The following is a 13,380-nucleotide window of genomic DNA, read 5'->3' as shown; positions in this document are numbered from 1 at the left end:
ACACTTCTTTTCCCTCAGATTAAAATGCATGACGTGCCTTTTTCTGGAAGGGGATGCGTGTGTGTCACCCATATTCAATCGGACTAAAAATACCCTTCCTCTGATGTTATGTGTGGTGCAACAAGTGAGCGTCATCATTGCCAATAAAAGAGGACCTGCATGCTCTTTTGAGTATGTTGATGCCCTTTTGAGTATGTCTCTGTGCCAGCACTGAGGAGCTTTGACAGAGGCTGTGTGGGTACGCTGTGCTATAAATAGGTGCTGCATCTTTGGAAGCCCCGCTTTTAATGACAACTTCCTGCTGTGCTTTGAGATAAATCTGTGATGTTTCATGGGAAGCCTTTAATAAACATATTTCATGCATGCTACGTCATTTACATAATATAAGAATCTTTTAGCAGAATCTTTTTTAATACCACACATACAGTACCAGTCAAAAGTTTGGACACACTACACACTACTCATTCAAGGGTTTTTCTTTATTTTTACTATTTTCTACATTCTATAATAATAGTGAAGACATCAAAAATATTCAATAATACATATGGAATCATGTAGTAACCAAAAAAGTGTTAAACAAATCAAAATATATTTTATATTTGAGATTCTTCAAAGTAGCCACCTTTGCCTTGATGACAGCTTTGCACACTCTTGGCATTCTCTCAACCGGCATCACCTGGAATGCTTTTCCAACAGTCTTGAAGGAGTTCCTACATATGCTGAGCACTTGCTTTTCCTTCACTCTGCGGTCCTACTCATCCCAAACCATCTCAATTGGGTTGAGGTTGGGTGATTGTGGAGGCCAGGTCATCTGATGCAGGACAACATCACTCTCCTTCTTGGTCAAATAGCCCTTACACAGCCTGGAGGTGTTTTGGGTCATTGTCCTGTTGAAAAACAAATGTGTCCAAACTTTTGACTGGTACTGTATGTGCAACTTGCTATTCAGGTAGGATGCAAAAAAAATATATATATTTTTTAGCATTTGTTTTATTATTTTTGTTATGTATATCATTTTTATTATTGTAGGCATATGTATTAGTCTAAATCAGTTCTTTAAATAGCCTATGCAAAATGTATTTTGTTTAATTCTGATCAGACATTTTCGTTGGCTAAATTCTGTATTTAGTTTAAGATAGGTTATGTTGTAAAGGCCTGTTGTAAAATAAACATCATTAGCCTATTTGCTGTCATTTGTTGGGTATGGTAGGCACTAGCCTTTCTTGGTAATTGCTGCAATACAGCCTGTTCAAAACCTTTGTGAATGTGTAATCCACTTCGCAAGTGTTTTGTTTCATTCTGTTGAGCCATTTTCTTTGGCCAAATCAAGTTCCAACTGTAATGTTGTGTTTACCATGATCAAATATCCTGCTCATATTTTCCCGATAAACAATGGCTTGACTTACTTTTGATATTACTTTAATAAAGTTTAGAAACGTTTGTGAAGGTTTGGTGTGGTGTGGCTATTAGCCTCTATTATACTGAAGGCCTATGACATGAAGGCAGTGCGCACAGGCGCTCCAACTGACTCTGACAGTTGAACTTGAGGTGAGGAATAATGTTTTTAGGCCTACCAGAGTTACCCCTATAATATAACAATATAATACTTATCTTTATAAAAAATATTCAGATAGAAAATGTATGAATTAGCCTCCTTCTGTATGCCTATATCTGTATAGCAGACGCAGTAGCCTATCTGACAAGGATAAATTAATGAATGTTGGTGTCATAGCATGCCTACGGCATCTCTCTCTCTCTCTCTGGGGCTAGGACTAAGCTTCTCTTCCTTTATATTTACTTTTTAAATATTAATATCATACAGTGGACACCTAAGTCTATAGGCCTATGCATGCAATTCCTTGTTGCATTTAGTGCTCACATTTCCCACAGCTGAACATGAGGTGGACTATTATTGTTTTAGGAAAGTAAATACCAATAAAACAATGGGCTATAAAGTTTTGCATATGCTACACATCGAAATTCGAAACACAAGGAATAGTGTTTTTGTCATTTGTTATAGACTGTTTTTAAGTGTGTGTAAATGTGGCTCATTTGGCCAATATCCCTTGATTATTGATGGTGCTGGCTGCGTGGGTGGACACCCTAATGGGTTACACACCCAATGCATATGGATGACTGGTCAATTCCTAAAATGTCCAATAAATTATAAATCTTCCCGGGTCCCGGTCACTTGTTTCCGTTAGCCAGTAATAGCTGGCTTTTGGCAGATAAAAATATTGAAAAGCCCAAACATTTTATTGGCCTCGGCCAATTGTGTGGGAGAAGAAGAAAAAAGTTTTCGGAGTTTGCCAAAAGGCGCCTAAAGGACTCTCAGACCATGACAAACAAGTTTCTCTGGTCTGATGAAAACCAAGATTGAACTCTTTGGCCTGAATGCCAAGCGTCACGTCTGGAGGAAACTTTGCACCATCCCTACGGTGAAGCATGGTGGTGGCAGCATCATGCTGTGAGGATGTTTTTCAGTGGCAGGGACTGGGAGACTAGTCAGGATGGAGGGAAAGATGAACAGAGCAAAGTACAGACAGATCCTTGATGAAAACCTGCTCCAGAGCGCTCAGGACCACAGACTAGGGTGAAGGTTCACCTTCCAGCAGGACAACGACCCAAAGCACACAGTCAAGACAACGCAGGAGTGGCTTCGGGACAAGTCTCTGAATGTGCTTGAGAGGCACAGCCAGAGCCCAGACTTGAACCCGATCTAACATCTCTAGATAGACCAGAAAATAGCTGTGCAGCGACGTGCCCCATCCAACCTGACAGAGCTTGAGAGGATCTACAGAGAAGAATGGGAGAAACTCCCCAAACACAGGTGTGCCAAATTTGTAGCATGATACTAAAGAATTCTCGGAATCACTGCCAAAAGTGCTTCAACAAAGTACTGAGTAAAGGGTCTGAATACTTACAGTTGAAGTCGGAAGTTTACATACACCTTAGCCAAATACATTTAAACTCAGTTTTTCACACTTCCTGACATTTAATCCGAGTAAAACCTCCCTGTCTTAGGTCAGTTAGGATCACCACTTTATTTTAAGAATGTGAAATGTCAGAATAATAGTAGAGAGAATGATTTATTTCAGCTTTTATTTCTTTCATCACATTCCCAGTGGGTCAGAAGTTTACATACACTCAATTAGTATTTGGTTGCATTGCCTTTAAATTGTTTAACTTGGGTCAAACGTTTCGGGAAGCCTTCCACAAGCTTCCCACAATAAGTTGGGTGAATTTTGGCCCATTCCTCCTGACAGAGCTGGTGTAACTGAGTCAGGTTTGTAGGCCTCCTTGCTCGCACACGCTTTTTCAGTGCTGCCCACAAAATGTCTATAGGATTGAGGTCAGGGCTTTGTGATGGCCACTCCAAGTGCCCCAGTCCCTCCTGCAGCAAAGCACCCCTACAACATGATGCTGCCACACCCGTGCTTCACGGTTGGGATGGTGTTTTTTCAGCTTGCAAGCCTCCGCCTTTTTCCTCCAAAGATAACGATGGTCATTATGGCCAAACAGTTCTATTTTTGTTTCATCAGACCAGAGGGCATTTCTCCAAAAAGTACGATCTTTGTCCCCATGTGCAGTTGCAAACCGTAGCTTTTTTTACGGCTGTTTTGGAGCAGTGGCTTCTTCCTTGCTGAGCGGCCTTTCAGGTTATGTCGATATAGGACTCGTTTTACTGTGGATACAGATACTTTTGTACCTGTTTCCTCCAGCATCTTCACAAGGTCCTTTGCTGTTGTTCTGGGATTGATTTGCACTTTTCGCACCAAAGTACGTTCATCTCTAGGAGACAGAACGCATCTCCTTCCTGAGCGGTATGGCGGCTGTGTGGTCCCATGGTGTTATACTTGCGTACTATTGTTTGTACAGATGAACGTGCCAAATCTATAGTTTGTTAACAAGAAATTTGTGGAGTGGTTGAAAAACATGTTTTAATGACTCCAACCTAAGTGTATGTAAACTTCCGACTTCAACTGTATGTAAATGTGATATTTCAGTATTCAAAAAAACAGTTTTTGCTTTGCTTTGTTTGGGGTATTGTGTATAGATTGATGATATATATATTTTTTAATACATTTTAGAATAAGGCTGTAACCTAACAAAGTGGAAAAAGTCAAGGTGTCTGAATACTTTCCGAATGCACAGTATGTATCTTGTTTATCAATTATTGCACAACAATTCTAAATGCAATCACTTGTTAAAAATTCTTAGCTTCAACAGACAGATTAGTCTTCTATTTTCAGCAGTAGGCATTTGCTTTCCAAATGGTATCCCAATGTTTTTTCTTGTGCATTTAGAAATGTGCAAAAAGCTAATTGACAGCCACAACCAACCATAGAAATATAATCCATAGATGACAGTTCCCAGTCAAGGGTGCGTTCGTAAATTCACTCTGGCTATCTACTCCGATTTCAGAGCACTCTCGTCTGAGTGTGAGTAACTGATGCATTTACGAACGCTCAACACTCATTGAATAGGACCGTAGTCAGTAATCGTCAGCAAAGAAACTTAATTAAATTGTTGCCAGCAGCAGAGTTACAGTCACCAACGCTCTGGATAAAATGAAAACAGCCTAACCAGCTCTGCTAGGGCGAGTAAAATGGTCAGAGTGAGGTGTTCTCACATTTGTGTCTTGAAGTAGCTAGCAAGCTAGCCACCGTTAGTCAGTTAGCTTGGGTGCATGACTGCCGTTGTGAGGTCAGAACACGTGGATCTACCCTACTCCTCGGTCAGAGTGTCCAGTGTGCGATCTGAACGTTCTGAGTTTACAAACGGATAATCTGACAATGCTCTGGCATTCCAGATTGAATTTACAATCGCACCCCAAGTCAGGCCTGGCAAACAATGCTCGTGTACCCATGATTTTAACAGTCAAAGTGCCAGGGTTAAAGGTTCCAAAATTCTTCTATAGATTATTTGTCTTTGGCCACAATGCAACAAGCTGTTCTATATTTGGCATGCATGCTGCCCAAATTGCTTGTGATAAAACTTAATCCACAGCTATTTTTTAAAAGCTACTGATCCTCTGTGGCTAAATTATGCTCTCTGGTGTAGTATTTTGAATTTGTACATTTATTTTAAATAATTTTGGCAAAGGTATTTCAATTTGCAGCACCTTCAGCACCCCTACTTCCCGCGGCTATGAGCAGAGTCACACCATAAAATGTCACTGCTGCAGTTTGGTTTAGACTTGAGAAAATACATGTTAACCTGTCTGTTGTGTTGATTCTGACACATATTCATATCTCAATCATCTTGTTAGCCTTTTGTTGTTGAAGGGGCAGTGCAGTTATGATATTTCCACACTATGAGGTCGAAATAACACTCAGAAACTGTGAAAATTATGAGATTGCCCTTTTTGTGTAAGAGCAGTTTGAAAAGAAATCCTGAAATTTCAGCCTGTTCACTGTTCACTGTGTTGATGTCACAGTGTGATCTGACTGTTCATCTGGGTAAGGGGGTCGGCTCTAGACCATCCTATCAGCCAATCAGGGCTGCGTATGTAAATATCTTCATATTTGTTTCCTAACACGCACATAATCAGACTGAGCATTTACATTACACATTTTCACTAAACACTCACAGTGATCTTTTAGACATACAGTGCAGATTTAAAAATAAAATGACAAAGACTGCATGGGGGCTTTAAGCTAATTATATGAGTGATATTGGAGATGTCTCGGCACATCTCTGCATTCTAATTCTGCCCATCATTAGAAATGATGGATCTGAGAAATACATTATTTATGCATCATGGAATGAACTGTGAATCTGAAATATCAATTGCAATAATCAAAGAAATCTGGATGGAGAATATAGCTATTGTTCTTACCTAGATAGTTATGCAGAGCATAAGAAGGGCATTGATTATCACACCACTCATCTTCTTTTAACTTCAGCATGTTCGTAGAGAGGGAAAGGCATGAACAAAGAGTATGGACGGTTTGTGTGTTCTCCAGCATCTTCATCTCAACATGACTTAGGGCTATGAGTCAGGGTGGACTGGACACAACATGCATATTAAAACCGGGGCTGCCCATCTTCAAACCAAACTGTGTCTCAGAAATGTGTTTAAAACCTCATTATTTGAACATTTTTAGCCACATACTCAACACAAAAATGTTTACTGAGTGAATCAAAAAGAAAAGGAACTGTTTACTTCAAACACTGCTCCTAGGGGCAGCGTGGAGAAAATTGTCTGCATCAACATTAGGAAAAACAGTAAAAAGGAGACCCTCTCCAGTCTTGTGCAGATGCTCTGATGTATAAATGATGTTAAGATGATGAGTAAGTTAAGACCTCTCCACTTTCCTCCTCAGGCTCCATACTTCTGGCCCTCTAATTGTTGGGAACCTGAAAACACAGACTATGGTAAGTTATGTTGTGGTCCCTAAGGGTGGATTGAGAAAATATCATTGAACTCAAATGTGTCTAAATGTTACCCCTCATATTTTCATTATGCGTAACCCCCAGCTATTCCCCCCTGATGCCCCTCCCTGCCAGCCTAACCTATAGCCCTGCTCAGTGCAGAGTGAGAGCAGAGTGTCTGGCCCAGACTGTGTCATATCCTCCTGCCTAGAGTGTAAACACAGACTATGGATCTGTTGTTGTCTCACACCCAGTATTGATTGAGTGGCCCACTCTGTAATGCATCCCACTATCTCCCCAGTAGGATCTAATTTTACCCCCAGGTCTGCAGCGCTATATTAGCCAATCAGGGTACAGAGGTCTTACGTGACATTATTGTACATCTCCAGGGTTTCATGTTTGCATGGCATTTCTCCAGCCTGATTATGTAAATGGAGAGTTGCCAACTGTCTCATTAAATATTGCTCACCGCACTCTGATCAGAACAGATTTACTCAGGCGGAAACCGAGTAGGTGGCATTTGTTTGCAAGAAATAAACTACACTTACAACTGGCGATACAGCATATGTGACATTTGTTTGACAATATCACTAAAGGCAGGCAGTCTGCCAAGCAACAGTAAGTAACTGACTACACTCTGCTGTCTTCTCTCTCCTCTGCAGCTATTTACCTGTGCAAGCGCACCATGCAGAACAAGGCCAGGCTGGAGCTAGCTGACTACGAGGCTGTGAGTCCCCTATTCACCCTACTGGAACTGTCGTCAGTACACTATCAATACACTACTGACTCTTTAACAGAGGTATCAACTACACAACTACAGATTCTCTCAGATCACATGCCATGCTCCTGAGCTCTAGTCTATTCCATGCTATATAGGTTTGGTCAGAGTGTTGTTTTCCCCACAATTCAAATAGGTGACTTCATTTAATATGTATGACAGATGTTTTGTATTGCTCATTTGCCAAGCAGATGCCCTTATTATATGCAAATTACAACAGCCGTGATATTACTTCCTGGTTAAGCTGAGCTGGCTAGCTTTATGCAGCAAAAAGCATTATAGCGATGCAATTACCCAAGAACCTTCACTGGTTTACTCTTACCCCTCATATCTCTATGATTGGGGGGTCTTACAGGAGAACCTGGCTCGACTGCAGAGGGCCTTCGCCAGGAAGTGGGAGTTCATCTTCATGCAAGCTGAGGCGCAGGTCAAGTGAGTGGACAATAACTAGGCAAAAGAGCACGCGCACAACATATTGTGGTTTTGATACTTTGTCTATTGTGCCCTATGTCAGTGTATTCCTTATATTTCATGTATTGATGCAGGTGACTATAGAGTCACCAGTGTGCCAGATGCATACCCCTAGATTACTTTCAAGGTGATATTTTACTCATTGACTTTTATCACTGTTCCTTCCACTACATCGCCATCTGCTGGTTGACATTTGTAAACACGATATCAGGGCATGAGAAAAACCTAATTGGTCATGATTACCCTTTCAAATGATTATAGTCTGAGCACTAAGTATTTACTGTAGTTGAGAGATAATACATTTTAGCGTTGTTACATTCAGAGTGAGAGAGAGAAACAGTCCAACCAAGCACTGATCAGTAAATGTCAGTTATGTAAGAGTTGTACCCTACCAGCCAGCGGCCAGACCACAGATTGTTTGGTGACGAAACAAGTTGTGACTTCCACTTTGAGCTTTTACCCTCCTCTGGTCTCTCATTAAGAGTGACATGTCTGTCTGTGTTCTCAGTATTGACTTGGCTCTGTCCTCTCTCCCCTACCCTCAGGATCGACAGGAAGAAGGACAAGGCTGAGAGGAAGATCCTAGACAGCCAGGAGAGGGCATTCTGGGACGTCCATCGCCCTGTGGTAAGCTGAAAGGAGGAGGGAAGGAGGGTGCTGGTGCTAAGCTGAGAGGAGGACGTGGTGGTAAACTGAAAGGAGGAGGGGAGGAGGGTGCTGGTAAGCTGAAAGGAGGAGGGGAGGAGGGTGCTGGTGCTAAGCTGAGAGGAGGAGGTGGTGGTAAACTGAAAGGAGGAGGGGAGGAGGGTGCTGGTAATCTGAAAGGAGGAGGGGAGGAGGGTGCTGGTAAGCTGAAAGGAGGAGGGGAGGAGGGTGCTGGTGCTAAGCTGAGAGGAGGACGTGGTGGTAAACTGAAAGGAGGAGGGGAGGAGGGTGCTGGTAAGCTGAAAGGAGGAGGGGAGGAGGGTGCTGGTGCTAAGCTGAGAGGAGGAAGTGGTGGTAAACTGAAAGGAGGAGGGGAGGAGGAGGGGAGGAGGGTGCTGGTGCTAAGCTGAGAGGAGGACGTGGTGGTAAACTGAAAGGAGGAGGGGAGGAGGGTGCTGGTGCTAAGCTGAGAGGAGGAGGTGGTGGTGGTGGTAAACTGAAAGGAGGAGGGTGCTGGTAAGCTGAAAGGAGGAGGGGAGGAGGGTGCTGGTGCTAAGCTGAGAGGAGGAGGTGGTGGTAAACTGAAAGGAGGAGGGGAGGAGTGTTGTGGTGATAAGCTGAGAGGAGGAGGTGGTGGTGCTAAGGTCTGAAGGGATAGAGAGAGGGCATGATGAAAGGACAAGGAATGTTACAGTGAAAGTCCTGTAGGGCTCCACTGTCAGAACAATAAAGTGTTTTAATGTCTGGTGGCGCCTGGGTTAGCCTGAATTAATTTGGATCCTAGTGGGGCTCTGTATTAGCCAACTCCAGTGTTGAATTAAGTCTAGCCTCCAGGCTAGGGAAGGATGTTTCTGGTGACCCACTATAATCTGACCTGGAAACTAACTCTCTCACAGCCAGGCTGTGTAAACACCACAGAGATGGACATTCGCAAGTGCCAGAGAGAGAAGAATCCACAGAGGGTGAAAAAGGTAAGGAAGAAGGCTTTTAGTGATGAGTGGTCTCTGTTTATGTATGTATGTATCTGTGTGCGTGTGTTGAGGGTGAGTGTATAAGCAATACGGAAACAAATTGACAACAGAATTTCAGCATGCTTATAGGGAAGGACACTCAACAAGCACAGCACTTACACAAATGACTGATGAGTGGTTGAGAGAAATTGATGATAAAATTATTGTGGGGGCTGTCTTGTTAGACTTCAGTGCAGCTTTTGACATTATTGATCATAGTCTGCTGCTGGAAAAACGTATGCGTTATGGCTTTACACCCCCTACTATAATGTGGATAATGAGTTACTTGTCTAACAGAACACAGAGGGTGTTCTTTAATGGAAGCCTATCAAATATAATCCAGTTAGAATCAGGAATTCCCCAGGGTAGCTGTTTAAGCCTCTTGCTTTTTTCAATTTTTACTAACGACATGCCACTGGCTTTAAGTGTCTATGTATGCTGGCTCAACACTATACATGTCAGCTACTACAGCGACTGAAATGACTGCAACACTCAGAGTTTCAGAGTGGATGGCAAGGAATAAGTTAGCACTAAATATTTCTAAAACTAAAAGCATTGTATTTGGAACAAAACACTCACTAAACCCTAAACCTCAACTAAATCTTGAAATAAAGAATGTGGAAATTGAGCAAGTTGAGATGACTAAACTGCTTGGAATAACACTAGATTATAAACTGTCATGGTCAAAACATATTGATGCAGTAGTAGCTAAGATGGGGAGAAGTCTGTCTATAATAAAGCGCTGCTCTGCCTTCTTAACAACACTATCAACAAGGCAGGTCCTACAGGCCCTAGTTTTGTTGCACCTTGACTACTGTTCAGTCGTATGGTCAGGTGCCAATTGCAATTGGCTCAGAACAGGGCAGCACGGCTGGCCCTTGGATGTGCATAGAGAGCTAGTATTAATAATATGCATGTCAATCTCTCCTGGCTGAAAGTGAAGGAGAGATTGACTTCATCACTACTTTTATTTATGAGAGGTATTGACATGTTGAATGCACCGAGCTGTCTGTCTAAACTACTGGCACACAGCTCGGACACCCATGCATACCCCACAAGACATGCCACAAGAGGTCTCTTCACAGTCTCCAAATCCAGAACAGACTATAGGAGGCACACAGTACTACATAGAGCCATGACTACATGGAACTCTATTCCACATCAAGTAACTGACGCAAGCAGTAAAATTAGATTTAAAAAACAGATAAAAAACACCTTATGGAACAGCGGGGACTGTGATGCAACACAAACATTGGCGCAGATGCATGCATACACACACGCACGCGCACGCGCACGCGCACGCACACACGCACGCACACACACACACACACACACACACACACACACACACACACACACACACACACACACACACACACACACACACACACACACACACACACACACACACACACACACACACAATAACATACACACTAGACATACACATGGATTTAGTACTGTAGATATGTGGTAGTGGTGGAGTAGGGGCCTGGGGATCCATAATAAATACAAATACAAATAACAGACTTGTATATCCATTCTGTCCATGTTCAGTCGGTGTATGGGGTAACAGACGACACCCAGACTCAGAGTTCAGTCCACCAGTCCCTCCCGTCCCAGCCGGCCAGGAAGCCCACCAGAGAGGACGTGCAGAAGGAGGTAACACACTGTGATGCTCCTGACAGGTCATTACTAACACTGCCATTATCCATTATTTCCTACTGTCTGTCTGTTTGCCTATCTGTCTGTCTGTCTGCCTATCTGTCTGTCTGTCTGTCTGCCTATCTGTCTCACTCATCAATCATAATGCCAACTCTCCTCTTGATTAATGAGCTACTCTCTCATTCTGCCGTCTTTTCTCTCTCAGATTTCCTTCTTGAACATGCAGCTGGACAGACACTGTATGAAAATGTCCAAAGTAGCAGACAGCCTCATGAGCTACACAGAGCAGTTCATGGTCTACGATCCTTTAGCGTCAACTATTGAACCGTCCAACCCCTGGATCAGCGATGACATGACTTTCTGGGACCTGGAGGCTAGGTGGGTTCATTGGGGAGGCAGTGTGGGGCACAGGAGGTTGGTGGAACCTTAATTGGGGAGGACGGGCTCATAGGAATGGCTGGAATGGAATAAATGGAATGGTAATCGAACATGGCCTCCATGTGTTTGATACCGTTCCATTTACTCCGTTCCAGCCATTATTATGAGCCATCCTCCCCTCAACAGCCTCCGGTGGCGTGAGGCCATAGGCCCCATGGACCGACCTCACTAGTCAAACATAATCACTCCTCAAATGACTAGTGGGGTCAGGCAGAGGGTTAGTGCTCTCAGGTGCTGGCCGAAATGTCATGATACCCCCATGGCTAGCTCCTCTTTCTTTCCCTATTCCTCCACATTTTAAACAGCATGCACACCCACAACGTATGTACTGTGGGAGCGTAGTGTGAGAATAGCATGTACAGTAAACCAGCTCTATGCTAGGTTTGATTGGCATTCTGAGATGCCTCACAGTCGTCTCTCTCCGTTCTTCCCTGTGAGCAGCCGGGACCCCAGCCAGCACCGTGTGAAGAAGTGGGGCTTCTCTCTGGAGGAGGCCCTCAAGGACCCAGCGGGACGGGACGCTTTCCTCAAGTTCCTGGAGTCGGAGTTCAGCTCAGAGAACCTCCGGTGAGAGGTGGAGCCTTATAGGCTCAGGCAGGCGCAGTTCCCAATGATAACACTGTCACTATCTTCTTCCCTTCTACTGTTTCACATCCATTTATATTCCCCAGGCCAATAGAGGCTTTTGAGTGGCAGCAATGAGATTAAATGGAATGACCGCTATGCATGTCCACAAGGGGGTGCTCTCCTCTCCTGGCAGTTTAACACGAGGAAGTGAATGCAGACACTGATCTCTATTGGCTGTGCCCTACCTGTGCCCCTTGACTAGGTTCTGGTTGGCAGTGCAGGACCTGAAGCGGAGGCCCCTTGAGAACGTGGCGGCCAGGGCCCAGGAGATCTGGCAGGAGTTCCTGGCAGAGGGTGCACCCAGCTCCATCAACCTGGACTCCCACAGCTATGAGCTCACCAGCCATAACCTAAAAGATCCTGGACGATACAGCTATGAGGACGCACAGGTACATATCACAGTCTCCCATATTCACTCAAACACATATGCATGCACGCCCACACAGACTGTCAATATTACTGCTACTACTGCACACACATTCAACCACTCACACAAACACATAACATCATAATCCCCACCCACACACTGCTGGCTGAGAGGGGGGTGGATGGACAGATGGAGTGAAAGGAAATTAAGTGAATGGTGGTGAAGAAACAATGTTTTTCAGGGTCTAATGGGCTGAGTAATACCTGTGAATGGCACATGCATTCATCCTAGATTCGAACTGTATTTGCTTTGTTTGAGGGAAATTGCCTCAGGGTGCATTAGCTTCAATGGCTATACGATGGCTTTGTGTTCATTCAGCCATCTCAGGAGACTCCTTCTTCCCACCATGTTATCATCAAGCATGGTTTACACTCAGCTCCTTCGTTCCCACTCTTACATACTCAACTCAACACAAGCGCGCGCGCGCTCACACACACACACACACACACACACACACACACACACACACACACACACACACACACACACACACACACACACACACACACACACACACACACACACACACACACACACACACACACACACACACACACACACACAAACACACACACATCAACCACCTCTCCTTCTTCTCCAGGAACACATCTTCAAGTTGATGAAAAGTGACAGCTATGCACGCTTCCTGAGATCCAACATTTATCAGGACCTCCTGCTAGCCAGAAAGAAGCTGGTGAGCTGTAACTAACACCTACTCAGTCACAACTCCACCATCTTAAACCTGTGATAATATGCATTTACTAAATATGGTTGAAAGCACTCCATACTTTTATTTGGAAGATGCAACTTTATTCTCAAATCCACACTTTCTACAGATACTATATCACCATTTACATCTGAACTGAGACGGCTTACCTTTGCTCGAGTACTCATGTCGTTCAGTTTATTATATTATTTGACTCCTTCGGATTTATACATTC

The 13,380-nt window shown here is 43.7% G+C and overlaps 1 protein-coding gene across 4 annotated transcripts in view; it reads left to right on the top strand.

Annotated features, from left to right (window-relative positions):
* Positions 1-13,380, top strand: part of LOC139553608 (regulator of G-protein signaling 6-like) — a 65,544-nt gene that overhangs the window by 47,300 nt on the left and 4,864 nt on the right. For all 4 annotated transcript variants that reach the window (XM_071366129.1, XM_071366131.1, XM_071366128.1 and 1 more), the window contains exons 6-15: positions 6,330-6,381; positions 7,041-7,105; positions 7,512-7,588; positions 8,173-8,254; positions 9,169-9,243; positions 10,840-10,944; positions 11,153-11,325; positions 11,827-11,952; positions 12,215-12,401; positions 13,041-13,133. In XM_071366129.1, coding sequence (XP_071222230.1) covers positions 6,330-6,381; positions 7,041-7,105; positions 7,512-7,588; positions 8,173-8,254; positions 9,169-9,243; positions 10,840-10,944; positions 11,153-11,325; positions 11,827-11,952; positions 12,215-12,401; positions 13,041-13,133 — 1,035 coding nt within the window. The remainder of the gene's footprint in view (positions 1-6,329; positions 6,382-7,040; positions 7,106-7,511; positions 7,589-8,172; positions 8,255-9,168; positions 9,244-10,839; positions 10,945-11,152; positions 11,326-11,826; positions 11,953-12,214; positions 12,402-13,040; positions 13,134-13,380) is intronic.

The sequence above is a fragment of the Salvelinus alpinus genome, chromosome 25, assembly GCF_045679555.1.
Source record: "Salvelinus alpinus chromosome 25, SLU_Salpinus.1, whole genome shotgun sequence".
Classification (NCBI taxonomy): Eukaryota; Metazoa; Chordata; class Actinopteri; order Salmoniformes; family Salmonidae; genus Salvelinus; species Salvelinus alpinus.
This window is presented reverse-complemented; position numbering and strand designations above follow the sequence as displayed.